At 36.0% G+C, this 27,964-nt stretch overlaps 1 protein-coding gene across 1 annotated transcript; it reads left to right on the plus strand.

Moving 5' to 3' along the window:
• Positions 1–398: 398 nt before the first annotated feature.
• LOC106064069 (uncharacterized) lies at positions 399–27,962 on the plus strand. The gene is made up of 9 exons (XM_056027576.1): positions 399–745; positions 6,455–6,636; positions 8,882–9,031; positions 9,923–10,065; positions 10,817–10,949; positions 20,039–20,215; positions 21,712–21,861; positions 23,840–23,982; positions 25,881–27,962. Exons 2-9 carry the CDS (start codon positions 6,478–6,480, stop codon positions 26,017–26,019), a joined length of 1,194 nt encoding a protein of 397 aa, XP_055883551.1. The 5' UTR covers positions 399–745; positions 6,455–6,477; the 3' UTR covers positions 26,020–27,962.
• Positions 27,963–27,964: the final 2 nt, after the last annotated feature.

The raw sequence follows: 27,964 nt of genomic DNA on the forward strand, positions 1-27,964 counted from the left end.
ATCTTTGATTACTATTTCTCCTCCTCCACAAACACTGGACCACTAACTCTGTCACTGTCAACCCATTTGGTTTCTACAGCGTGGAATGTATGTTGTACAATGCTTACCGAACACATGAACAATAGTACTGTGTAGGACTAACTTGACGTCACAGTCACGTCTTGCATCCCACACAGTAACATAATTTTGATTCCCCATTCCCCCTCCCACTACAAACATAAAACTGTGATCAGTTGGGCCGACATTTTGTTATCATCGGCCTATAGATATGCTCTGCATCAGAAACTATAGAGCTTACTTATCTTACTTATCTATCAGTCAGCACTCTATGAGATTTGATTAAAATCTATTATAGATCTACTAGTGTGATCGGATTTTTGAAATAGTAACTAACTACATTACTATTGTTCAAAGTTTCCGCTACATTTCTGTTAGGTGGAGTGTCTAACATTCCTACAAGCTTCCCCCAGTCAGCGTCTATAATTAGCGCTCTAAAAACGAAACTGTAACTTCCAGCCAATCAGATCTGGGGGTTTCGATTTATTTTTAGAGACAGTTTTGTGTGTCATATAAAAAGAATCGAAACATGGTTGTCGCTAAGTCTGTAATTCAATCACAACGGAGAATCTAGATCTGACTAATGTTGATAACTGTTGTGTTGTTTTTTTTCTTTACAAGAATCTTGATCTAGGAAGTTAAAACTCGATATCATTTCTGTTCAGTTTGTGTGCTTGAGCTTTCTAAGGTAGGCTTTCTTTGCTTGATCAAGTTAACTTAGAACTTACATTTGCACTATTTTAAATCATTATAGATCTTTAAACTAAATGTAGCTCTATATGATCTAGTAAAGGTTAAGCTACGTTTGTTAGATATAAATCGCGTAAAAATAGCAGCCTTTTGGCTTTAAGTTGACCAAAAAAAAAATAGTCATAAAGACAAAATAAAATTAGATGTTTTAGCTGGGGCGTGCCGCGTCTCTGTACGGCCGAGTAAATAGCTTCCTAGTCCAATATTGATATTCACATTCATAGGAAATAAGAATGTTTGTCTTGAGTCTAGATCTAATTGGTTGCAGGCTTTGTTTTATTCATACTTTAAAGTTAATTATATCAAGACCTTCGAAGGCCAGACCTTTTGCTGTAGGCTATGTCAGAAAGACCTTCGAAGGCCAGACCTTTTGCTGTAGGCTATGTCAGAAAGACCTTCGAAGGCCAGACCTTTTGCTGTAGGCTATGTCAGAAAGACCTTCGAAGGCCAGACCTTTTGCTGTAGGCTATGTCAGAAAGACCTTCGAAGGCCAGACCTTTTGCTGTAGGCTATGTCAGAAAGCAAGGGATATTGCTGTGGGCAGTATTTGAGCCCTGGACTCTGGACGTTCATGACGTCAGGCTGATAATATTGTAGGCACAAGAAATTAGAACAGGGGCAATTAATTACTAAGTCATTGCTAAGTGCTTCTTGTTCCCTAGTATCTTTCAGGAAACTGTCAGGACAACCAATGACTTAGCAAAGTTTAATTATGACATGATTACTTTCTGTTCTGAAGGAACGTCTGTCATTTATTTGAAAAGATTCAGTCTCAATGAATATAGACTGTAGATCTAGATCTATCGTGAACCTAAATATACAATCCAGATCTATAGAGCATCAATATAAATTGTTTTAAGGTTGGAGTTAATGCTATATTATGTCGTTTTTTGTTTGTTTGTTTTTTGTTGGTGTTGTTGCTGTTTTCGCACCATATTGCTTTCTTTAATAAATGTCTCTATAGCAGAAATATAATGAAAACTTGTTTTAAAACTGTGTATTAAAAAATAACTAATTAGAACCAGGTCTGGAGTTAGAGTTGATAAAGGCCCCTAAACCGTTCGTGTAGTGGGACATTTTCCCTTTTCCCTTGCTTCAAAAAAGATTGAAATATCCATGTTGGAGGGGGGGGGGGCATGGAAAGTGAGCCCTTAAGCTATTGCTTATGTGAGGTAAATCCAGCACTGATTACGACTATATCATATAAGTTATAAAACTCTGCAACTTGAGGCCATTGGCTGTTTCCTATCGCCTTGTTTATAGAACCATATTCCCTGTTGTTAAAGGATTCTCCAAAAAGAAACTTACTAAAAACTAATACATCGTTGATAAGGATGACAATATATATTTGTAATATGTTAGTTTACCGTAACACATTGACCTATGGCCTACTTCAAGTTTCACTTGATTATAGCGACGTGCAATAAAATTGCTTATCTACACAGATGTGTCCTCTTCAGTCTAATAAGACTAACTTCAGCCTACACATTAGCCTATCTCGCGACATGTACGTGTGTCATTTGGCCCAACCATTAACCTCGAGCAATAGTCAAATGCTTACGCTATGAGTCATTTAAAAAAAAAATAAGGGCAGCAACTCTAACGCCCAGTCTTACCTCTGACCTACCACCGCCCACCAAGCAAAGGGAGGGAACAATTTTATATTGAGGGATTCGTACTATGAATGCCCCCCTACAGTTAGCCCTTTATAAACAAATGCACTTGTAGGTCCTCTATGTATCTTACCAATGCGTGGGCTTATTTATATAGCGTGTCAAACATTCAAAGCCTGTTGTGCAACTCTGAGCAAACTGGGGACATTGACACACAGTGTATTTATAAGGTTGTAGTGAAACATAATCAGAGCTCTGCACATGGTTACAGTTTAAATATAGCTCTCACGAGGTTTAGATCAAGTCTACTTTGAACAACAAACGCCAAGATCTATTTGACACTTTTCAAGTGGGGCCACTTAAATATATATCCATTAAATATGTGTTAATTGAAGTTTGAGAGTGAGAGAGACAGAGAGAGAGAGAGAGAGAAGGAATAAGAACGTAAATTATGAGAAATTGAGAGAATTAGAGAGCGTGTGTTTGGGAGAGAGTTTGTTTGTGAGTTTGAACTTGGGAATTAGCGATTTAGCGATAGAGGTGGTCGTTGAATTAGAGAGAGAGAGAGAAGAGAGAGAGAGAGAGTCAAAGAGAGAAAGTCAGAAAAACAAAAGAGAACTTGTGAGTATGAAATAGTGCGTGTGTTAGAGAGTGAGAGCCATAGTGAGTGAAAGAGAGTGTGTATGTGTGAGAGGGAAAGAAACAGGCAAAACAAAAAAGGATTACTTTTACTGCCATTTATCTGAAAAATGGCAGTGCTTATCTTCTTTTCTGCTATATAAAACAAAACTAATTAATTAGTACCAATTGATTTACTACTTTATTAATTTTTGGACTGATTTTTGTATTGTCATCGACTATGAATAATTATGCAAAATTTCAGCTTGATCCGACAATGGAAAGGGGTAGAAAAAAAACGTGTCAAAACGTAATAACCCATATATTAATATCACATCTCTCATTAAGTAGCATTTATTCCCCTTTTTTCGATATGAAAAATAATTAATCACCAGTAATTGGTTAATTTTTTTATTGGTTCATATCTTGTCAGGTACAACGAATAATTGTGCAAAGTTTCAACTTGATTCGAGAATTGGAAATAGGAAAAAAAAAAAACAGTTTCAAACTTTTTACCAGATAGACAGACAGACAGACAGACAGCCACATATGAGCTTTGTAAAAAGTGCGTGACACTAGTTGCATAGACCTTAGAGATCAGTTAAGAAAAGAAAATAATCTTAGCCTGTGGTGAAAGAAGTAGATCTGTGTAGAAGATTTATCTGACTTATAAAATTACCAGCCCTACCTCCCACACACAAATTTCAAATATGGTGTTGCGCTTAGAAAAACAAAACAACAAACAAAAAGTAGGACATGGAAATGTCCACTCATCAACTGAATTGTCTTGCCAGCTATCAATGACATCGTGTGTTTGTCATCAGTGACACGTTCACGACATACAATAGTTCAATTACTTGTTGCCTGGACTCAAATTACAATCACAATATCTGTTCTAATAGATTTTTTTTTGTAAGGCCATCACAGGAACCGGAAATCTAGCTCTATGACGGAGCATGCGTGCGCAATGTCTATTTTTTGCTTTTTTCCACTTGCGATTTTCTGTTTGAAAACACATTTTTATTACCAGCTAGACTAGATGCTCTGGGCCAGCGGTGTACCTTGGGTGCCAAGCTTCCGGTTTAGTAAGGCCTGTTTCCTGCCCCCCCCCCCATACTGCACGCAATCAAAATATCCACCAGAAAGCATTGTAAAGCTTACATATTATGTAAAGGAATTTTCGAACGAACAATTTTTTGGTGCACAATTTTCCGCCTTGTCAAAAAGTGCTCAGTTTACTAGTGACAATTTTTTCCTGGTGGGCAAATTTCCGGTGCCCTATTTACCGGTGACCAAATATCAAGTTTCCACATTTCCAGACACCGCCCGGGTGCCCATTATGGCTGCTTCCCGCTCTTTCCTCCCTGGGTACGCCGCTGCTCCTCTCCTCTTTATTCGCTACTGTTGATTAACTCCTTACCTGCGTATTCCCTTGTTAACAATAAGACTAATATAAATATGAGTAGGAATTTCCTCATGCAATACATCTACATTTCAAAAGTAGTGACTTTGTGTTCGCTTTAGAGATGACAGACTGACCAATTTTATTGTGTGTAATAACTGACCTTATAGTGACCACACTGACCAGCAAAAGTAGACCCGTGTTGGCATCTTGACATAGTTAATTGTTTATAAGCATGATGAGTGATAAAGTGGGGCTATGTAAAAGGCCGATAGGAAAAAGTTGTATGCTAGGTATGTTTTGTTTTTAAATGAATCAAGTAACTGTAATGTAAACTACAAATGAGTTGCTGAAACAGGTGTTTGTCTTTTTCAATTATTGCATCAGATGTTTTGTAAATGTATAATAAAAGTCTAGTTGCATAATACGTAGGACTTAATCATCTTCTTTTTTGAAGTAACGTCTGTATTACATAAGATAAGATAAGATAAGAGAAATCTATAAATAATTTCTGTTGTTCGACAAAGGAAGGCGCAGTGGCTGAGAGGTAAAGCACTGGGCTTCCGAACTGATGGTCCCGTGTGAAGACATGGATTTTTAATTTTGGGATCTTTAGGACACCTCATAGTCCACCCATCTCTAATGGTCGTTAGTTGGGGAAAAGTGCAGGCGGTTGGTCGGTCATTGTTCTGACCATTACATTATCTGCTATATATTTCGCATGGTCTGAAAAGGGAATACTATACAACCACTGGATGTCTGTCCGACAGTGTGTGTGTGTGTGTGTTAAACGCTCATTTTTGTTTCCTGGGTTAAATTATAAGCCACTTTTTCTTTTTTTTTTAATCATTTTCATATTCGTTCTACTTCTACATTTAAAATAAATTATCGATTACATATTGAACTATATTGATTTTAATGTGTTTGTAATCGATTTTACATATATCTATACATATTGCAGTTTACATTGGCTCTCTATGTAATGTAATCGTACGTATATATTAACGACACATGTACCTAGTTCAGTAATCTATCGATGTGTTCCATTTTATGGGAAAATAAAAGAGAAGGCGAGGGAGTTCCTACATAGATCCCTGCGCCTGAAATTAAATACCTTTGTAATCTAAGATTAAAATACCAAGATATCAGTTACAAGGGCTAGATGACATTTTATTGATTAATGTCTTTAAGATATCACTATCTGGCGCATTCTCTCGTGTACTTGACTTCCTTGTAGTAGCCTTGCTAAAGTATTTCTAGTTGTGCCAGCAGTCAGGTATGACCATAAATCTGAAGGCAGCAAATACCTTATCTGTCATAATTTGCAAACTGTTGTAGATTTAAATTATTAAATAGGTTTATGCTAATCAAGTCATTCTTGATTATTTGTCAGTTGTCTCCGCGGCTTGTCCAGTCAACATATTGATGATCTAATCCATGATCTAATCCATGATCTAATTCCATGATATGATTCCAAGGTTTAATTCTATGATGTAATAGCACTTATAAAAAAACATACTACAAAGAATGGCTGCCTGGTCGTGCGGTTTGCTCGCTGGGCTGTCGTTCGGACTTATCGATGGTCCCGGGGTTCAAACCCTGCCCGCTCCCCCGTCGTCCTGCGTGAGGTTTGGACTAGGAAATACATTTTTCCATAAACCATATCCAAGACATGTCAAACATTTAAAAAAACTAATATTTTACATTTTGTTGGCCCCTGTATGTATGTTTTAAAACTGGTGAATTCTGCAGACGTAGCTAAACTCGGACTGGTTTCAGAGCAGGGAGGTCTATCGTAGTGCTCCGGTAAGAAGTAAGGCTGTACGGCGTAGTGCCTCATTGCCTCTATACAGATCTAGTCAAATTCCTGAATATTCCTGATACTCCATTTTTTTGTTACTCTCTCCGGACTTGAAACTCGGACGGAGTAGTGTACAGCACTTTTAATAGTGGACAGAGCTTAAAAGATTAAAACAAACAAACGATGATCTCTTTTTATTTTGTCTTTTAACAGTGTTGAGGAGCAAGAAGTGACCCATGGCGACACCGATAAGGAAGAAACTTGTCATTGTAGGCGACGGAGCCTGTGGTAAAACCTGTCTCCTTATTGTCTTCAGCAAGGACCAGTTTCCGGAAGTCTACGTGCCAACAGTCTTTGAAAATTACGTGGCGGACATTGTGGTGGACAATAAAACAGTAAGTAAATGTTAATGTACGTAAACGCTTGGGTACGTAAATGCTTGGGTACGTAAATGCTTGTGTACGTAAATGCTTGTGCACATGTCTGACATGCAAACACTGTATTTAGTGACTCTGAAAGTCTTTTGATGATCGGTAATGAAAACTTTTAATACCAGTGGCGTAGCTAACATGGGAAAAGGGGGATCTGAATTCGAAAATACCCCAGGACCCTCACTTGAAAAAGGGGGGGGGGACTTAAATGAATTATTTCTTTTACATTTCATATTAAATATTACTCCACTGCCATGTAATCTTGCTATGACATAAGGTGATATGAATTGAGATTTGTCACTTGTGCATTATCTTGCCAATAAAAAACTGTATTATTGATATATTCATTAAGTAAATTATCTCATGTCATGATGTCAAATGTCAAAATGCAGGGGCCACTAAAAAGGTCTATCAGGCCCCTAAATACCTAGCTATGTCACTAATACTCATATTTTTTGTTTTTGCATATTTTATTTTTTTTCCTACTGTTAGCTTCATGGCTGGAATGGAAAAGTTGGTCAAAGTCAGGGCATTCACAACATTGGCAGCAAAGTGGTTCACCATGCTACTAATGTGAATATCCTGAGTTTCAATCCCCATCTTGGTCATTTCTATTTTTCAATGACAATTTGGTCTGATTTTATTTGAATGTAAAGTAGGAATTGATTTTGCATAGTTGCATGGATAACAAATGATGCTATTGAGATTCATATCCGCTTCTGTGACTTCTCCAAACAATACAATCCCTAAATTATTTTGAATGGCCTAAAGATTAAAGTAGATTATTTGTTTGATTTGAAGATTTAATATAAGTTCAAAAGGAAGAACTTATCATTTCCCTATTAAGATTTAGGGCCCTTGTGTTATGGATAGTGAAATCTTGTATATTGTTGCTGTAACTAAGATATTTTAGTTTAAAATATGGTTGGCAAGTGTTTCCATAATATTTAACTATATTTAACTATTGTTACAAAGTTATATCAACTCACTCTGCCTCTCTGGGAGGATTTTTTTTACATGTCATTTCTCTCACCCTTCTCAGATCAAGTAAAAACTTTGGACAATTAATTATTCATTGTCAATGACAACACACGAATAAGGGGAATAAGCCTTGTGTAGAGAATTAGGTCATTCACTAACAATTCTAAACTAACATTATTCTAAAACACCTATTTTTATAAGCACTTAAATAGCTCTCTGGATAGCCTTCTACAATGTAGGCTTAAGACCTTGATTCCAAATCTGCCTTGAGCAAGTTTAAGGCATGTTACGGATCTTTGAAAAGGTGGCATAGAAACCTTATCCCAGATACCAACTCCAGAATATTTAAGGTTTTGTCCTCTTTGATAATATTAAGAGCCAAACTGTTCCACACCCATTCACAGATCAAATTGAAACTCTAAACAATTATTTACTCAACCTAACAAAATAGGAATCAATTTAAAAATTAAATAATTAGTCAATTAATTATTGCTAATTAATTATTTTATTTGATATAAAATAACTTCTACATTATAGAGTTATAGTTCTTTCCCTTAGTTCAGCTTGTTTTTTTTTTACTTAAGCAAAAAAAAAATAACTTTATTTTGCTTTCTCTAGGTAGGCCTACTGTTCCCTGAAGGAATGTCTTTATGAGCCCTGAGAACCTTGGGATATGCTATAAAGTTTTAGTTTGCATTTTTTCACAGTGTTTAGTAGGCCATCATGATGTCCAACAGCCATTGTGATCCTGTTTTTAATCTCTTCATTTGTGATGTGGTTTTTGTATTTTATACTTAGGATTCCATCACTAATATCCTGTTCAGCAGTTAGCATCCAAGATTTGCAAGCATATATGAATATATGCTAGTCTAGATCAATTATAAAATAATTACATCATTGATTTTTAAATAATAATTTTGAAATTATGCCAGAATAGTACATCAAAGAGTTTCAGCAATTTTTTACAGCTTCTGTTATTAATTCTTTAGAGTACTCTAGACTCTATTCTGAATTTGTACATAAATGACATCAGTAGCAATGGATGTTTTGTTGTTTTTCTTAAATTCTCTAAAAGTTTCTTCGAATCTTGACCGTTACAAAAGAATGTAATGCTCAATTCTGACTAGCAGCAACTTACATATTTTGTCACCTCTTAGGCAGTGTATATTAAAAAGCTTTCAATTAACAATAAGAAATACTTGAAAAGTAATTTGTTATTTACTTCCAGGTTGAACTTGCACTATGGGACACTGCAGGTCAAGAAGACTATGATAGGTTGCGCCCTTTGTCCTACCCTGACACCCATGTCATACTTATGTGTTACAGCGTGGACAACCCAGACAGTCTTGAGAATATAGCAGAGAAATGGACACCTGAGGTAACTATGACTTCACTTGGGGATTAGTTTTGATCATGGTACTGTTTTTATTAGGCGTAAATATGCAATGGCTTTGAAATAATGTCAAGGGTATATAATAGTATACTATATAATATACTTTACTATATGGTATACTATAATAATATAATAGTATTTTAAGAAATGTGGGTTCTAAACTCTTTTGAGTCTTGAAAAATTTTGAATCCCCATGAAGACTGGTATTTTGAACTTTGGTTTTTTTTAGTCCAAATGTAAGCTTTACTTAAACAAATTTAATTGTATTTGTCAAGGAAATTCTATTTATGACATAATAAGAGATTCTCTTACCTTTCAAGTGTATAAAATAAACAATAGATGAAAAAGAAAAATTTATTGATAATAAAAAAGACAAAACATATTTCAGCTTTCACCTTACTTAATTACAATTTAAGAAAACCTTCATTCTAAAAATATACTACCTAAATTTACATGGGCACCACGTCAGATTGGGGACAGGGTGGCTTAATGGTTAAGCGCTTGGGTTGAAATCTAGTTGAAGAGGGGTTGATACGTTTCTGTACTTTTAGGGCCTTCCTGAGTCCACCCAACTTCAATGTTGTACCTGACATACTTTGGGGAAAGTAAAGGTGGTTGGTCATTGTACTGGCAACATGACACCCTGCTTGTTAACTGTTGGCCAAAGAAGCAGATGTCCTTAGCATCATCTGCCCTATAGATAACAAAATCTGAAAAGAGTGAACTTTACTTTATTTTACCATGTCAGATTACTGAGTGTGTAGGATTATGAAGTGTTGGACTATCAAGATTCAACTGTAATACATTTGAACTGATGTATGGGAATTGTCATTTTATTCATCCTAACAATATACTTCATGTTGTTTTCTTATTTAGGTGAAACACTTCTGTCCCAATGTACCTGTTATATTAGTAGGCAATAAAAAAGATTTGCGGAATGACCAAGCTACTATAGATGAGCTGGCCAAAACAAAACAAGGTCCAGTTAAAGTGGAGGAAGGAAGAGCAATGGCAGATCGGTCAGTAACAATAGAGACTCTACCAGTCTCTGAGAAAAAAAATCTTTTTAACAAACACCATTAGTCAAATCACTAAACTTAGAGATGCTTCAGAACAGAAGAAAAAAAAAGTAAAGTAGCTATAATACATAAAACACTAAACCATAATTTTACAAATAGGAAAACAAAACCTAATGAAATACTCAGAAAGACACAAAGATTAAGGCACATTTCTTATTCCATACTCTAGAACATAGGGGGAAAAAGTGCTTGAATCCTTCTTCCCTAGTGCTATTAGAGAATGGAATGGGTTGCCTGAAGCAGCCAGGAAAACCAACAACTTAGCAGAGTTTAAGCTATTAATTAACATGCATGACTACATTGACACATGAAATGCTTAGGATGTAATTTTTTTCTTTTTTTTTTAAGTAACTTCTGTAATATAAGATATATATAAGATAAGACATAAAATTGAAATTAAACTTAATTAAATGGAATTTGATTAATTTTTGCAAATAGGGAGTTAATATAAGCTTTTTAAAAGAGTAGATTTAGCAATTATATTTTGAATACATATTGGCCTTCATCTTTTTAATTATGATTTCTTTTTAAATATATCTAAAATAATCCTATGTTCTTTGGAAGTATGTACAAAATAGATATATAGTTAACATGTATATAGGCCTAGTTGTTGAATAAAAATGCGAGTTATTGTTTTTTCTTTATTTATGTGTAATGTTAACAAATTAAATTTTCTATTTAAACATTACAGAATAGGTGCTGCGGCCTATGTAGAATGTTCAGCGCGCACTAAAGAAGGTATCAGAGATGTCTTTGAGACAGCCACAAGACACGCACTGAAAACTAACAAAGGCAACAAGAAAAAAATCAAGTGCAGCATTCTATAATGATGTGGTAGCCCCATTGTGATTTAACCTTTAATGACATGGTTTGGGAATGTGATTTAATTATCTGCATGTGTTTGCTGATCAGAAACTGAAGACTTTCATTCTGCAATATGATTGACTTGAACAAAATTTGTTTATTGATGACATTGACAAGTATTTTACATTTTTAAAATGTTGATGAGGGGAACGTTATATAAAGATTCTGTGTTTTTTTTTTCCTCTGTTTAAGCATTCCCAAAGTAGCTTGTGCTTTGAAATACTTGTGAAAATGGTTTTTATTAATCAGTTTAATTGGAGGGGTAGAGAAATTCAAGATCTTAGAATATTTTCACTATGAGTTTAAATGTTCTATGTGGAAGAGGATGTATAGCTGACTGGTCAGTCATCAGCATAAAGCCTGACCATTTTTTACTTTCTCTGTTGTCAGGTACACAAATAAGCTGGGTGTACTTAAGGGATGATTAAAAACCCTAATTAAAAAAAATTCCAACTTTCTACTGGATATGAGCCCACTCTCAATAGAAACCAAGAACATTAACAGGATGGCTGCCTGGTCATGTGGTTTGTGGTCGTCTGCTGCCATAAGGTGGAGATTATGGCTAGGACATAGTAATTTTCTTCTCCCAAAAGTTAAAAAAAGCAAACCAGAGAAAATAAAAAGTTACAGTTTAATAAACAACAAAACTGGTAAAGATTACAATTTAAGACATTGTGATCGATGGAGCAGATGTTGTAATGTCAGCTGTTTCTGTGGCTAACAGTTGAAGGGCAGGTTGTCATGTGACCAGCTGACCAGCACAATGATCAACCTCCTTTGCTTTTCCCAACTAAAGGATGGCTGCCTGGTCATGCGGTTTGCAGGCTGGACTGTCGTTCTGACTTGTCGATGGTCCCAGGTTCAAACCCTGCTCGCTCCCATCCCCCGTCATTCTGCGGGAGGTTTGGACTAGGAAGTAAATAATCTTTAACTCTGAAGGAACATCCGAAACTTGTAAAACATTTTACAAACAAAAAAACATTTTACATTTAATTAAAAATGTTTTTTAAAGTATTTAACATTTAGAACATAGTAACATAATGTTTGGATGTATATGTGGATTCCATTTCAGTTTATAGCATAAGTACAGAAATATCATGTGCCTTCTTTATCTTTTTTTTTTTTTATTTAAATACATTTTTGATGACATATTTTGTTTGATTCATTCCGATAATGTATTTAGCTGTGCAATAATGTTTTAATGAGTACTTCAAAAGCCTTTTCTATAATCTCTTACTAAACTAGATTATCATAATCCGTTGTAAGCATTATTTGCTTTAAAATACATTTAATCATGCATTCTAACATGCATTCTCCATGTAAAATATTATTGCTTGGCAGCATTTCCTAATTTCCAACGTATCCTGGAATCCCTTTAAAAATGCATCCATATAAAATATATTCTCTCTCTCTTTATGTACATACATGGTATACATGTAAAATACTTTATGACATAATGCATGGATCTATTTGGAAGATGACTGTTGGCTAATGTGGTATGCATATTGGACTGGCTTCTTCCATTCCTCATCTTGCTGGAGGTTTGGACTAGGAAAAAAATAATCAATTCTAAAGTAACAATCAAAACTTATAAGACAAATTGACAATTGTTATATAAATATATATATGTATATAAGCTCTTCTTTACTGTTTAGCATTATGGTCTTACGTTGTCATTCTAGCTCATGATGAACTATCAAATACCATAACTCATTCATGAACATGTACCAATAAGACTGACTTGCTGAGTAAAACAATTTGTTTTTTACATTCTTCTGTGATATGCATGTTCTTAATTTTTTTTTTATTATTGATATGCACATGGTAATTGATCACATGTTTTACCATGACATGTCACCATGCAACAATATGCTCATTGAAATTTTTGTGTATGGTATTTGGTGATTGAAAGAAAAGTGGTGAATGTAGGAAAGTTGTGGGTTTTTTTTAGGATTTAAGATGTTATGTTATTGAGAAGTCAGAGTATTTTAATTGCTATAGTTATACCTGCTGTAAACTGTAGTTTGAAATAAAAAAAATGATTTTTTTTTTAAATTTTTCATGTCAAAAAAATGTGAAGTTGTTTTTTTTTACTGTGTTTTTGGTTTATTTAAAAAAATATATAATGTAAAAATTCCAAATTGAAAATAAATAATCTTAGAAAACTTTCTCATGTAGTTATGCAGTTATGTTGTCTTATGTTGATATGGAGATTAAATGTATAAATGTATACAAGCTTAAAACAGAACTTTTTATTTATGTAATATGAATATCTGAGATTTTTAATTTGCTGTTTAATAATCAAAATAATTCTATATCCAACCTGTCCTTGAGCACTCTGCATAGCTTACATACTTAAATTTATTTTAAAACAATTTTGACCTTATTTTAATATAGAGCACATTGGTCAGTTCTGGATACTATCCACCAGGAGGGAAGAGGGCCCGTGGAGCCTTTTAAGTTGTTGTTTTTTTTTCGTTTTCTGCATCTGTCTTTTGCAAGGTTTTTGGGTTTGTTTTTTGGAAGGGGATGGGGGAAAATGTGTGAGAGATCTCCAGCTGTCTCTTTAAGAGGCCATTTGCTGACAGCTGCTTTTCTCTATGCCAGTGAGGGTAAGATGTTACAACTATAAATTATAGATTGAACTACCAATATTAGATCTTGAAACTTAAAATCTGGAACCATCAAAATCGAATGAAATTGAAAACAATTCTCATATGCACGTGTTTTAGATGGTGACAAAACAAGGAAGTAATATTAGAGCCTAATAGACCGTCTGGACAGACAATGATAGGAATATACCGAGGCTTTCTGGCATACTTAAAACAAGCTGTTCTTCTGCAATACCAAATGTATTTTCAGTAGGCCTACATTCTGTCCATTGACAACATTTTGTCAAAAATACATTTTTTTTTAGTGATCTTTGCATGGATCAATAGATTTTGTCATTACAGCAGTTAATAAAATCCAAAGGAATGCCTTCAATTGTCTGGATTATAATCGTTTCCTACTTCAAGCTGAAATATCTTGGCTATCTTAAAGTGTATGTTTTTATCATTATTGATTGTATGTTTTTATCATTATTGATTGTGTGCTCTCCGTGCAATGAAATGCCTAGAAAGCAAAGACAATGATTCGCTACATACTTTAATGAGCTAAAAAAATGAGGCAATTTAAATTTAATTCAAAAACTAATTGCTTAATATCTGCGTTAGTTGCAAAACATTTTCTGCCAAACAAAACTTGGTTAGAGGAGAATGTTTTGAGTTTCAATATCTTTCATGATTGTTAAAGGTAGACGAAGACTCGAACCAAATATTTCTAAGCACACTTTTCTTGGTTTTACCCGCTGAGCATTGAATTCTTTCTTTTTTTTTTTTTTTTTTTGTAGACAAACTCAGTAGCAACTTATTGTAATATTCACAAAATGAAGAACTTAAACCAGTGTTTAAACAAGGATATGACAGGCTGCCAGGACATTCGCTGTGTTATCAGCATCAGACGCCTTGGCTGGTTTGGTTACGTTCATAGAATGCCAGAAGGTTGACTTCCACAAGACATTATGTATGGCGATCTAACAGAAGGCAGGAGAGGTGTTGGTCGCCCACTTTTACGGTATACGGATGTATGCAAATGCGACATGAAGCTCTTCAAAATCGACACTATCAGCTGGGAAAAAGTGGCACTGACATCGAGAGCGAGCATAAAAGAAGGGTCCCGGATTGCAGATGCCATACACAACAGTAGTAGAAAGAAGGGTGAAAATGCAACGGTGCCTGGTGATTACATATGCCCAACCTTGTGGCGCAGCTGTGTATCAAGGATTGGCCTCTTTAGTCACTCAAGAAATTGCAAATGTCGTCTCCCGAGATGTAAAATGCAACAGAGAATGACATATTCTGGCTACAAAAACATAACTTATCTTATATAATACAGACGTTACTTAAAAAAGAAGATGATTACGTATTACGCGTCATGCCTTTCGTAGTGCATATATTAACCAATGACTTAAATTCTGGTCACTAGTTTTCCTGCCTGTCTCAGGCAACCCATTCCATGCTCTAATAGCACTAATGAAGAAGGAGCATTTGTACAAATTTGTCCTAGCATATGGAATGAGGAATGTGCCATTGTGTCTTTCTGAGTTGATTTTGTTTTTGTATTTGAAGATTATGGTTCAGTGTTTTATGTATAATTGCTACTTTATTTTTGAGTCTTCTATCCTGAAGGTTTGTTAAATTTAGTGACTTTTCTAAAGGTGTTATTCTAGTTAAATGTGTATATTCGTTTGTTAGGATCGCAGTTTTATATTCTGCAGGCTGCAGTATGGGTTATTTTACAGTACTTGTTGACAGCTTTACCGTCTTCCTATATTGGTAGAACGTACATTCATTGCCTAAATAAACTTTACCGTTAAAAATAAGACTAGAAATTAGTGGACGTTGAAGTGAGCGGTTGGTACTTAGTACTTACAAACTATGAGCGAAACAAAGCTCCTAATCTCACTACCTTCATTCACTTAATTTTATTTTTTACAAATTCTAAACAAAAAGTACAATTTCCTTAAATACTTCTTCAACAATTTTGTTTGAAAATGCACAACACAACCTTTTTCACTTCAGGGTCCGTGAGTAAATAAATAAAAGTTTGGGAAAAAATGCATTTGACTAACAAGTACACCATGAAAGGGAGATTATTCATAATATGGTGAGATTGCGAGTTATAACGCTTTTACTAACTAACCAAGGTACTCGATTTGTCACCAACTATTCTACTTGTCCAATCGTCACCAAATTTTGCAATAGCTCATGCTCGATGACAACAAGTGAAACAATCAAAAGTTCAACCAATTAGTTCATCATTTAGTCGTGCGGTTTGCGCGCTGGACTGTCGTTTGGATTTATCGATGGATGGTCCCGGGTTCAAACCCTGCCCGCTCCCATCCCACGTCGTCCTGGGGGAGGTTTGGACTTGGAAGTAAACTATCTTCAACTCTGAAGGAACATCCGAAACATGTAAAACAAACAAACAATTAATTAATTTTGTTATTATATAGAAGATGTACCAAGCTAAAGAAAGTTACGGCATGTGACGGGGATCTGGCGATTGAAATTATTGATAGATAACTAGAGCAAAATAAAATAAATAAATGGTATGGTTAATTTTAGATAAATTGATTACATTCAATCTAATCCTTTAAAAAAATATTTAATTGATTAAATATCAAGTTATTAAAATTAAAAATACCTAGACTGCAGGCTCTGTGCTGATCCAAATAATTTGATCTAATGATCACTCGTTTAATTAGCGTTTTCGTGCCTTGATATCTTCTCTTGTCTCCCACTTATAGTCCTCGGCGCTCTCGTGTTGGCTTAAATGATAAAAAAGCCATGATTTTTGTGATTGTGCACCCCCAACCCATTTTTCCTAATCGCAAATGTCCTGTCTTATTGCGAGGTCCTCTAGACGTCCACATCACGATCTATAAATAGACTGTAGCTCTCAAAACAACTACAAGACTTCTTGTCTATCAGAAAACGTCGCTTGGAGTTATTTTTAGAAACAGTTTATATCTATATTAAAAGCCAACATGGTTATCACTAACGAAATTTTAATCCGGATGCACAGCGTTCTCTATTAAGTGTGCAGCGTCTAGTTTTAGCACGGGAATACACTTCACACTAAAGTTTCTGTTTGCTCGTTTTAAGGTAAGATTTCGTGATTTACCATTAACACTGAAATTTACTCTTTAAATCCAGAGTTAAAAAAAAAAAGCAACCGAAAAACAGCATGTTCCGAAATTACTTTCTATATTAAGTTACACCGCCCACCTTTGAAGTGTTAAGGACCATCCAAATATGACGATAACACAGGGCGTAGTAAGCAACTAGGCCTAAAAAAAAACAACAACATAAAGTCTGTCATGAGGTCGCGTTCAATAGGGCATAGGATCTTATGTTCACTAGTTTTATCACAAAGATGACCTCATTATTAGATGAAAATGACGTCCTCCGAGTATAAGCATGTAGTATAGGAAAGACGCAATATACACTTAGTATTTGGACAGGTTAATGAATCATCATCTGTCCCTTGACTTTCGTCGTAGGGGGTGCTGTGACAGTTCGCTTAACCAAATCTCTCCATTAGAGAGAGGCCGGTCCATTCCGTTCTCCGAAACATTGATACTCCAATATCTCGGTGTCATTTGAGAGGTCAATGTCAATGACCATGCTTTTGTTGACGAACCCTTCTTTTTACATTGAAGGAAATGTCAATTGTTTTGTACAAGCAGAGGAACACATTCTTTCTTGTCCTTACATTTGGCTAATTTTACGGGAAGCCATTATGCTGCCGTTTGGACTTATGAGGTCTATTGTGACATATTATCTAAAGTCTAAACAATGCAAGCACAGGAGATTCAACTTGTATTTTCGTTGAAATTAAAAACTGCTGGTTGTGCTTAGAAACCTGGTTGGACACAGATCTCGAAAATGGCTCAAACTATTTTTTTTTTAAATTTGACAATAAATGTACATTGTTGGGAAAAGAATTAATAGCTCGTTGACCAGAGAGAGAAAAACTCTAGTTTGATTGTTATAATTTTTCAAAGTATAAAAAGAAATAAATTTAAATTTGGTTAGAGAACTAGAAAATATTTATCTTGAACGGACTATATGTCTTCGGGTATTTCAGCATGTAGGCACTATTGCCCTATTCATTCAAGACTTTAATAAATTAATGTTCATGTCTTCATGAACATTTTGCACATTGCCTTCTAAATCTAGATCTAAAGGTCTATCTTTATAAAATACAAATAAAGAAGATGATTATGTCCTACTCGTGTTACTAGGTCAATCTAGTCATGCATGTTAACTAATGACTTAAATTCTGACAAGTCATTGGTTTTCCTGGCTGGCTCAATCAACCCATTCCATGCTCTAGTAGCACTAGAAAAGTGGCCTGTCCTTCACTGTGCTATAATAGCTCAGGCCTGGACAGCCTCCACCACAGGGAAGTGCGGTCAGGGCGCCTCATGCGCTCCAAGACTCCACGGGCTTTTTGGGACTTGTCCCAGCACTCAAACCACTTTTCTATTCCTGTTATTTAATTATAGCCAGAGCAAGACGAAAACTTACAGCCTGTTCAGTGTGTGGAATTTGCCCTCCCTGGTGGGCCAAGGAGTCTGCAATAGTGTTGCCAGTCACACCTATGTGACTTGGTACCCACTGCATTATTACAGGGGTGCCATAGCTTTACTTTATGTTGTGTGAAGCCATGGTGACAGTGTCGATATTAGGGGGGGGGGGCGATAAACACTTAGATCTTGCTACTATCGACTAGCAAAATATCGCTTTTGATGTTTTTTTAAAGAGATATCAGAAAAACGAAATAAATACTACTTATTGAGAGGTGTGGCAGCATTTGTTGAGTTATTCCCTTTGCACTTTTTGGACACGTTTTTTCGTCCACTTCCCAGTCTTGAATCATGATGAAGTGTTGCATAAGTGTTAATATTCGATGACAGTACATGAATCAATAAAAAAAACAATTAGTAAATCAATCAGTGGTAATTAATTAATTTTTTATATAGAAAAAGGAAGCTTATTTCTGCGGTATTGAGTTATAAGTCAATGATTTTCTCGATTGTTTCCTTTAGATATGCTATGTTTAAAAAAACAACATTTATTTTGATTTCGAACATCAATTTATAGTAAAACAAAAAACAACTGGAGACCTTGACACATTTTTTTATGTCAAGATATTTTTTGGTCATCTGAGAATTGTGTTTGCTCACTTATATGTAGACCTTCAAGAACTATTTAGATCTATATTGTCTTTACTTGGAGACTGATCTTCTAATAAACCAAATTTATTAATTGAGATTTTTCATCTTCTCCCCATTTTAATTCTTGATTCTGCGTATTAAACCCAAGACGAAATATATGTATGCTTCTTATCTAGCCAGGGTCGTATATGTATTCCAATCAAGGTCGGATTTACGACAGTACAAGAATTTGCAGCCTCAATATGTCTTACCCTTAAAGGCTGCCTTGACCTTCAAAAATATATAATTTTAGCTGTTGGCCTCCTTCAGTCGTAGAACGACTATAGTTCATCTCGCACACTTCCTCGTGTGGCTTTGGAGCCCTATTTTGGAGAGGCACTCCCGTCCACAAATATCGCAGGTTAAGGTGGCTTTCGCTTCGGTGGTAGAGGAGCTGGCCTTTTTCGCATTGTACGTTTTTCTTCCAGAGCTGAGGCCCATGTTCTTTCACTGTCCATAGCTTTCTTGGTCATTGTCTCTCTCCATCTGGTGCAGGCTAGAGCAGCTATGTCTTCCCAATGGTCAGTATTGATGTTCACTGACTTTTATTACATCTATGTAACGGAGATGTGGTGACCAGTTTATCTTGAGCCAGTCGCGAGTTGTCTGTAGAGGATGATTTTCGGGATGCGATTGTCCTCCATCCGGCGAACATGTCCAAGCCAGCGCAAGTGGCGTTGTCTGAGGACTGTAAAGATGCTGGGAATACCCGTTCGCGCAAGGATCTCAGTATTGCACACTTTTCTTTCCATGTGATTTTCAAGATTCTACGGAGACATCGCAAATGGAATGAGTTTAGTTTTCTTTCTTGCTTTGCGTAGATGGTCCATGATTCACTGCCATACTCATAACGCATGCTTTAAGTAGACTGCCATTTTAATCACTGTAGTGAGCTTCTGGTTTTCCCAAACTCTTGGCCTGAGTCTAGCGAAGGTCTAGGCAGCCTTCCCTGTGCGTTTTTTTTTATCTCCTCTTCTAGAGACTGGGAATCTTGCTTTTAGTAAAATAGATCTATAAGGAAAGAAGGGAAATTAGTTTAAATTTAAAGCACTCTATCCCCACCATCACAAATGTGATATGACTTAAGATTTTTTTAATACTATCAATTGCATTTATTGTGAAGCAATAAAGAGGGTAGGGACCTCCTAAAAAATCCTGCCTAGAGCCTCCACTAACTAAACTACGGCACGGATCCCAAAACGATTGTATTATATCAACCAACAGAGAGAAAACAGGTCAGTCATGACGACATTGATAAGGAAGAAACTTGTCGTCGTCGGAGACGGAGCCTGCGGCAAAACTTGTCTCTTGGTTGTCTTCAGCAAGGATGAGTTCCCGGGTGTCTATATACCAACAGTTTTTGAAAACTACGTGGCGGACATTGTTGTGGATAATAAAACTGTAAGTCCAAATTATATCCTCCTGTTTTACTCTAATGAAATGTATCCTAAAGAGCATTCAGTGATCAACGTAATGCTAAGAAGTATGTGTGTTTTTCTTAGATAACGATGTTTGTTTAGCTTGAGAGTTACAGATAGGGATTTGTTTAGAGTAAGGTTTGGGTGAGTGTTGGAGATAAAATTTGGGTTATTTATTTTTGTGTGGGTGTTAGGTTTGGGATTGAATTGGTTTTACAAAATAGTGTCATCAATGGTGTATAATGATGTATAAATATGAATACAATAGTATGTTTCTTATTATTTATGATGGTATGTACTTGAAAGTGCACGCGATTTCCACCGACTTCTAGAACTTTTTTTTTATTTATAATGAATCTGTTCGACTTCTCAGCACATCTAGATACATCTTGTGACATCTTGAGTCATCTTGAGTATTTTGAGACATCTTGAAACATCTTGAGACATCTTGAGTATCTTGAGACATCCTTAAGAAATCTTGAGACATCTTGAGTATCTTGAGACATCTTGAGTATATTGAGGCATCTTGAGTATCTTGAGACATCTTGAGTATCTTGAGACATCTTGAGTATCTTGAGACATCTTGAGTATCTTGAGACATCTTGAGTATATTGAGACATCTTGAGTATCTTAAGATATCTTGAGACTTTGTCTTTGTAGCAGATTGGTGACTGTTTCTGTTGTAGATTTAGTTGAAAGAAGCTAGGGTATCACAATAAAAAAATATTATGTGCTTGATTTATTCAGAGAGGGTATTTCATTTGCAAGCTGATGTTTTGTTTTGCAAAGAATGGACTTGCTGTCTATGGGCCAGTGGCTTAATTAACGTTACGTTAAAAATGTACCGATACATTTTGATCACTCGATGTTCTCTGTCTCTCACTAAATTTTTCTTATTGGGGGGGGGGGGGGAGATATTCTTGAACCCGGCCCAAGTGTCCTTTCTACGCCACTGCGCCAATCGTACAATACACTAAATATGTTAATTCTTTAAGTTCTACATTTTAAACCGCTTGTGACAAGAGCCATGAATGATACTGATATGCTGAATGTAAATTTCAGGGCCCCTTCCAGCTGCGGGGCCCAATTTGGAGCAATCAGTCGAATCGTTATCGGCCTCAGGCCGGCCCTGGATGTAGGTCTATATGTGGAGAGGGGGAGAGATGACTTCGTTTCTTAGCTCACACTTTATCATCACGTGCCTAACGCAAATAGATAAATGAAGGGGGGAGATAACAGAGAGACTAAATGTGTATAACTGAAAATGGCCAAAACCCACAGAGAAATCATATATTATCATAGAGGATAACTCTATTCCTGTTTTGCATCATGTAGAATTGTAGATTGTACCTTCCCTTATCTTTTTCCTTTTTTTTTGTAATAATTTTAACATCTTCTAATGTCAACGATTTGAAAATTTTTTATCTTATAACTTTCTTGTTATTATCATCTTATGCAATATCTCTCTATCGGTATCAGGTCGAGCTCGCACTATGGGACACAGCAGGTCAAGAAGACTATGATAAGTTACGTCCCTTGTCCTACTCGGACGCCAGTGTGATTCTAATGTGTTACAGTTGCGACAGCCCAGACAGTCTTCTTAACATCGCGGAGAGGTGGGCACCAGAGGTAATTTTAGACTTAGATGTAAATCCTAGGCAGGGTTGAGAAGAAGAAAACCCTGGTTTACTAGATCAATAAGAAAACCCCGTACATCTTCGTGAAATGTATTCTTTATTTTATGTTGTAATACTTTGTGGCCTTTGGAATTTATCATATCAATTGAAAAATTTAAAGCATTGTCTTTCTGTCTTACCCATGACCGAAAAAAAAAAAAGCCGAATGTTTTCCACCCCCGTCCTACGGCGGATCTTTAAAATAGGGTGGCAAGATAGAATAACCAAGGAGGAAGTGCTACGAAGAGCAGGGTTATCAGCAGCAGACGCTTGACTGGCTTGGCCAGGTTAATAAAATGCCAGTAAGTCGACTTCCAAAAGACATTCTGTATGGTCGCCCACTTTAACGGTATACGAGATATGCAAACGCGACATGAAGCTCTTCAAAATCGACACTAGCAGCTGGGGAAAAGTGGCACTGGATAGATCCACATGGAGAGCGAGCATAAAGGGTCCCGATTTCAGATGCCATACACAACAATAGTAGAACGAAGGGTGAAAGTACAACGGCGCCTGGTGATTACATATTCCCAACCTGTGACCGCAGCTGTGTATCAAGGATTGGCCTCTTTAGTCACTCAAGACGTTGCAAAGGGAAAAGATCTTCTCTCGAGACGTAAAATACCTCAGCCTTTTTATTTACCTAGATTTACTTAGTTTAAATCTTCTTATTCAAGAGTTGTCAGATGCCCGGCCTTACTGCAAGCATCAACTTAAAATGCACAACTGTCTGGGTTTTTATTCGTTGGTTGCTACATTGACAAATTAACAAAATAATGTAACTCATTTCTTCATATCTTTTGCTTTCAACACAAACTCACTCATAAATGATGCATTGTTTTGCTTGCGTTACCTAAAGAAATGGGGTAATGGTATGATCAATGCTTAGTTGTTAGACAAGTACCATAACCTGAAATCATTTGAAAGACAGATAGGTGACACATTTTCCTTCATGATGGCTGTCTGGTCTTGCGCGCTGGACAGTTGTTAGGTCGTCTCGATATTCCAGGGTTCGAACCCTTCCCGCTGCCATCCGCCTTTTCCTGCGGGAGGTTTGGACTAAGAAGTAGATCATTTTTAACTCTGTAAGAAGATCTGAAGCGTGTAATACAATTTACAAAGATTTTGTTGAACATGACTAGTGATGTTTGTCTATTGTTTCAATAAAACTAGAACGAAGAGCCCCTAAAAATTTTTTTCGGAAAAAAAAAGTTTTCGCTAATCAAAGCATTGTTTGGAGCTGTGACGCAAGAGAATCTCCATGGACTCAAATATTCTCACAAAGTAGCCTGCAATCTAAGAACTTGTCTCTTCCTCTGAGAAATAGGAGACTTCATATTGTTTCCCAGCCTATCATTCACAGATATATTTCGTCAAAGGTCGTTGTGCTGGCCACACGAAACCCTTGTTAACAGTCGGACAAAGAAACAGATAACGATTGATATATAGTAGTCAAGGTCTGAAAGGGGAGATTTTCTTTATCAGTTAATTTTTTTTAACTTAGATTATTAAAGTTTATTTTGTATTGTTTGTGTGTGTGTTTGTCCTCTTTTGTGATGCTTTGTCCTTCTTTATGTCCTACTTTTGGAGTGCACATTTCTGGCCACTCTATACGCATTACAGTGTAAGATTTACTTTTATTGTAATTAAATTAACCAATATAAGTTTAGATGGTACTTTCAGGAGGGGAGGTAAGACCAACAAACATGGACGCCATCTAGAATCATGTTACCATTACATGGATTAGCTTCCATGAAGACTTACGTAATAACTATAGACTTTTTGAAAGCAAATCTCTTCAATTTAAATGATCGCATTTTGAATCACGTTTTCACTTCAATCAGAATTAAAGAAAATTCAAACAGAATGTAGAAAAAAAATGATGTGAGTAAAAAAAATATTGTTATAATGTCATGTCATTTGTTTTTCAGGTGAAACATCTCTGCCCCAATGTTCCGGTCATATTAGTGGGGAATAAAAAAGATTTGCGGAATGATCAAACTACGATAGCGGAATTGGCCAAAATAAAACAATCTCCAGTCAAAGCTGAGGAGGGCAGAGCGATGGCGGAGAGGTAACTATCGACACTGTTTTGTTGTAGACATAGACAGAACAAAGGCGTACCTATAATTGCGCTAAGGGGTTCATTGCGCCCATATGGCTAATCATTTATGCATGTATTTGTGTTTAATTTTGTTATAATTTTTTTTTAATTTGTCAAACCTTTAGTTTGTGCATGAGTGTATAGTTAGAGTTTAGAGAAATATTATTATTTTCCAAATTATTTTTTTTATGAATAGTCGAAGGCATTGTCTTAGATGTTTGTTAGTACAGAAAACATGCAAAGAAACTGAACCACTTCCACATGAATGTCTAAGAAAAATACTGAATGTCAAATGGCAAGACAAAATACCAGACATTAAAATCCTTCGAAGAGCGGGTCTGCAAGGCATCCATACAATACAGATGCAGCCCCATCTGTATTGGGCAGGACACGTCTGCAGAATGGAAGACAACGCATCCATAAACGACTCTTGTATGGCCAACTAAGCGAATGAAAGCGCTAGCAAGCTGGTCAAAGAAAGCGCTTCAGGGACACCCTCAAAGCTTCTCTGAAGGAGTTCAGCATAGACCCAGCTACCTGGGAGACAGAGGCACATGACAGAGCATCATGGCGTCGCGTTGTGAAAACTGGCGCACAGGTTGCTGAAGAAAAGAGAACAGCGCTGGCAAAAAATAAAAAACGCCAGAGAAGAAAAGGCCAATGACACTAGCTCCAGCTGGAATAACGTGCCCAGTGTACAGCCGAACATTCCGGGCTCACATAGGTCTCACCAGCCACATGAGGAGGCACAAAACCCCAGTGCAAAGCCCTCAGCCCCCTCGATGACAAAAGTGGTCATCATCGAACCACGATGGACGAACTATATTAGTCGTGGAATTTCTGTTTCAGTCTCCTTTCTAGACCTTCCTTTCTCCTGATTAATCTGTTGCTCTATCTCTGTTGTATGCAGTCCAGAGCTTTTCATTAAGAAAAATACGAGTATGTAGGTCAAGTCAGATCACTAGTTGAGATGTGACCGAACGAAACCAATAACGATTGGTCTCGGACCGGTGCGGAACATGACACACAGTGCTGCAGCGAGACATTATTATTATGTTAGAAACGAACGAGTATTCATTCTCTGGCGCTGCCAGGGTTGAGTTTCGATAAAGAGAAACACAATTCATCGGTGTCCCTTTATCAGGTTCTACTGAGGAATTTCCTGCTGATGTGGCAGCTCTGCAGCAGAACCACCCTCTGACATGTAACGAGAATGTTCTTAAGAATGTTAAGGGCCTTGAAGGCGTCTGTGAAGTCAGTTGTTATTATTCCATCTGTTGATATAACAATGGGGTATATTGTTATTTTAGATAACTTCCATAAACGCTTAATCTCCAAGATTAGGTTCTCATATTTTTGTTGTTTTTCCAATTCAGTTTTTCTTTAATTATGAGACAGTGGTACGGCGATATCAATAATGGTAGCGGTTTTTTTAAATAAAAAAACAGAAGATCAGGGCTAAGATCTACCGTTTTGTCGGTCGAAATAGGCCTATCCCAGTACAGCAGATGATCAGTAGACTCGAGAACCTCTTGTGGCGAGTATTTGTAATAAGGATGAGTATCAAATTATGTGTCCAAGCCAAGTGTTGGTGTATTATTATGCTAGAAACGAACGAGTAGCCTTCTCTGGCACTGCCAGGGTCGAGTTTCGTTAAAGAGAAACACAATTCAATGCAGTATCTTTATCAGTGTCCACTGAGGAATTTCTGGTGATGTGGGCAGGTCTGCAGGCTTGTCTACACTTCACACAATCACAAACTATTATTATTATTATTATTATTATTATTACTGTTATTATTATTATTATTATTATTATTATTAGGCCTATTATTATTGGTAAAATCTTTTTTCTCTTTGCTCTATCAGAATCGGAGCAGCTGCCTATGTTGAATGTTCAGCTCTCACAAAAGAAGGAGTAAGAGATGTTTTTGAAACAGCCACAAGATGTGCTCTAAAGAAGCGTAAAGAGAAGAAGAAAAAAAATACGACATGCAGCCTCCTTTAAGCCGCTTGAGAGTAGACCCCTCCTTTAAAATGAGACCGAGGTTTTAAAAAAAAGTCAAAAAAAAATCGCGCGTAGTTTCAGTCAGAAATAATTTTGTGTTTAGAGAATAATTTAATCCATTTGTTTTGTCTAGAATAATACTCTCTGTGCATTCCATACAAGTTTCCTTGTAATACCATATGTAAATGCCTAGTTATGTATAATAAAAAAAAAAAATTTGTTGATATATGTATGATATATGCTGATATGTGTTTGCCCATTTGTTAGTGTCATATAGGTAAACAAATATGTGATGTTGAAAAATAAATTTGACTGCTCTTACACGGGTGGATGGGACTGGAAAGTGTACAAAAGTGCCTGAAACTTACATTTCTCCTGATCAAATGTACGCATCTCTACTCTCAAAAAATAATGTACCCAATAAATGTATGTTGTTAAATAAGGCGCTAATAACCCTTTGAATGCATACAAATTAATGAGCTGTCAGTATTAGATGTCGTTTATTTTTATACCGTGAAATAAAGTATTCCACGTATCCAGCTTATCCAAGTCTACACTCTATACAATCACAAACACAAGTCTACATTTCACACAATCACATACTTTTAAACTTCACACGATCATATACTTTTACAATGCACACAATCAAATACACACGCCTACACTTATCACAATCACAATCACTTGATTTTTTGTAGAGAATTCACAATGACATACTTGTAAATTTTAAGAAAATAATAAAACAGAAAATTGCAAAGGTTTAATTTAAAAACATTGCACCTATCCATTTGTCTACAATTGAAACAAACGGGAGGAGTGCTAATCATAGTGTATCAAATACTTCTGATAACTTTCTAAAACATCTATTCTTCAGATATGTAAAGGACTTTTTGTGTAGTATATGCCGATGTTCTTCTTCTTCTAGCCAGCTTCATTGCTGCTGAGCTGTGAGCTCTTTTGCAGACTGTGCCAAGAAAAAAAAGTGTGCTGTTTTCTTCAGTTGTTCAGCACTGCCGTACAGGGTGTTGGTGTATATGCTGATGTAAAGAAAGATGTTTCTCTTCCAGTTATTGAATGTTGACTTGGAGAAAGATGTTTCTCTAACAATTATATAATGTTGACTTGGAGAAAGATGTTTCTCTAACAATTATTGAATGTTGACTTGGAGAAAGATGTTTCTCTAACAATTATTTAATGTTGACTTGGAGAAAAATGTTTCTCTAACAATTATTGAATGTTGACTTGGAGAAAGATGTTTCTCTAACAATTATTGAATGTTGACTTGGACAAAGATGTTTCCCTAACAACTATTGTATGTTGACTTGGACAAAGATGTTTCCCTAACAACTATTGTATGTTGACTTGGACAAAGATGTTTCCCTAACAACTATTGTATGTTGACTTGGACAAAGATGTTTCCCTAACAACTATTGTATGTTGACTTGGACAAAGATGTTTCCCTAACAATTATTGAATGTTGACTTGGACAAAGATGTTTCCCTAACAATTATTGTATGTTGACTTGGACAAAGATGTTTCTCTAACAATTATTGTATGTTGACTTGGACTAAGATGTTTCTCTAACAATTATTGTATGTTGACTTGGAGAAAGATGTTTCTCTCACAATTATTGTATGTTGATATTGACTAAATATTTTCCTCCTCAGTTATTAAATAAGCTGTTGATAAAGATGTTTGTCCTCCAGTTATTAAATAAGCTGTTAATAAAGATGTTTGTCCTTCAGTTATTAAATAAGCTGTTGATAAAGATGTTTGTCCTCCAGTTATTAAATAAGCTGTTGATAAAGATGTTTGTCCTCCAAAATGAATGTTGAGATGCCAAGTCAAAAGATGTTTCCCTTTCAAAATTGATGTCAACGGATGTGTTTCAGGTTGACCGAGAAAAATATCAATATTAAAATAATTATTTTTGGACCTGCTTTTA

This window comes from Biomphalaria glabrata, chromosome 4 (genome assembly GCF_947242115.1).
Source record: "Biomphalaria glabrata chromosome 4, xgBioGlab47.1, whole genome shotgun sequence".
Classification (NCBI taxonomy): Eukaryota; Metazoa; Mollusca; class Gastropoda; family Planorbidae; genus Biomphalaria; species Biomphalaria glabrata.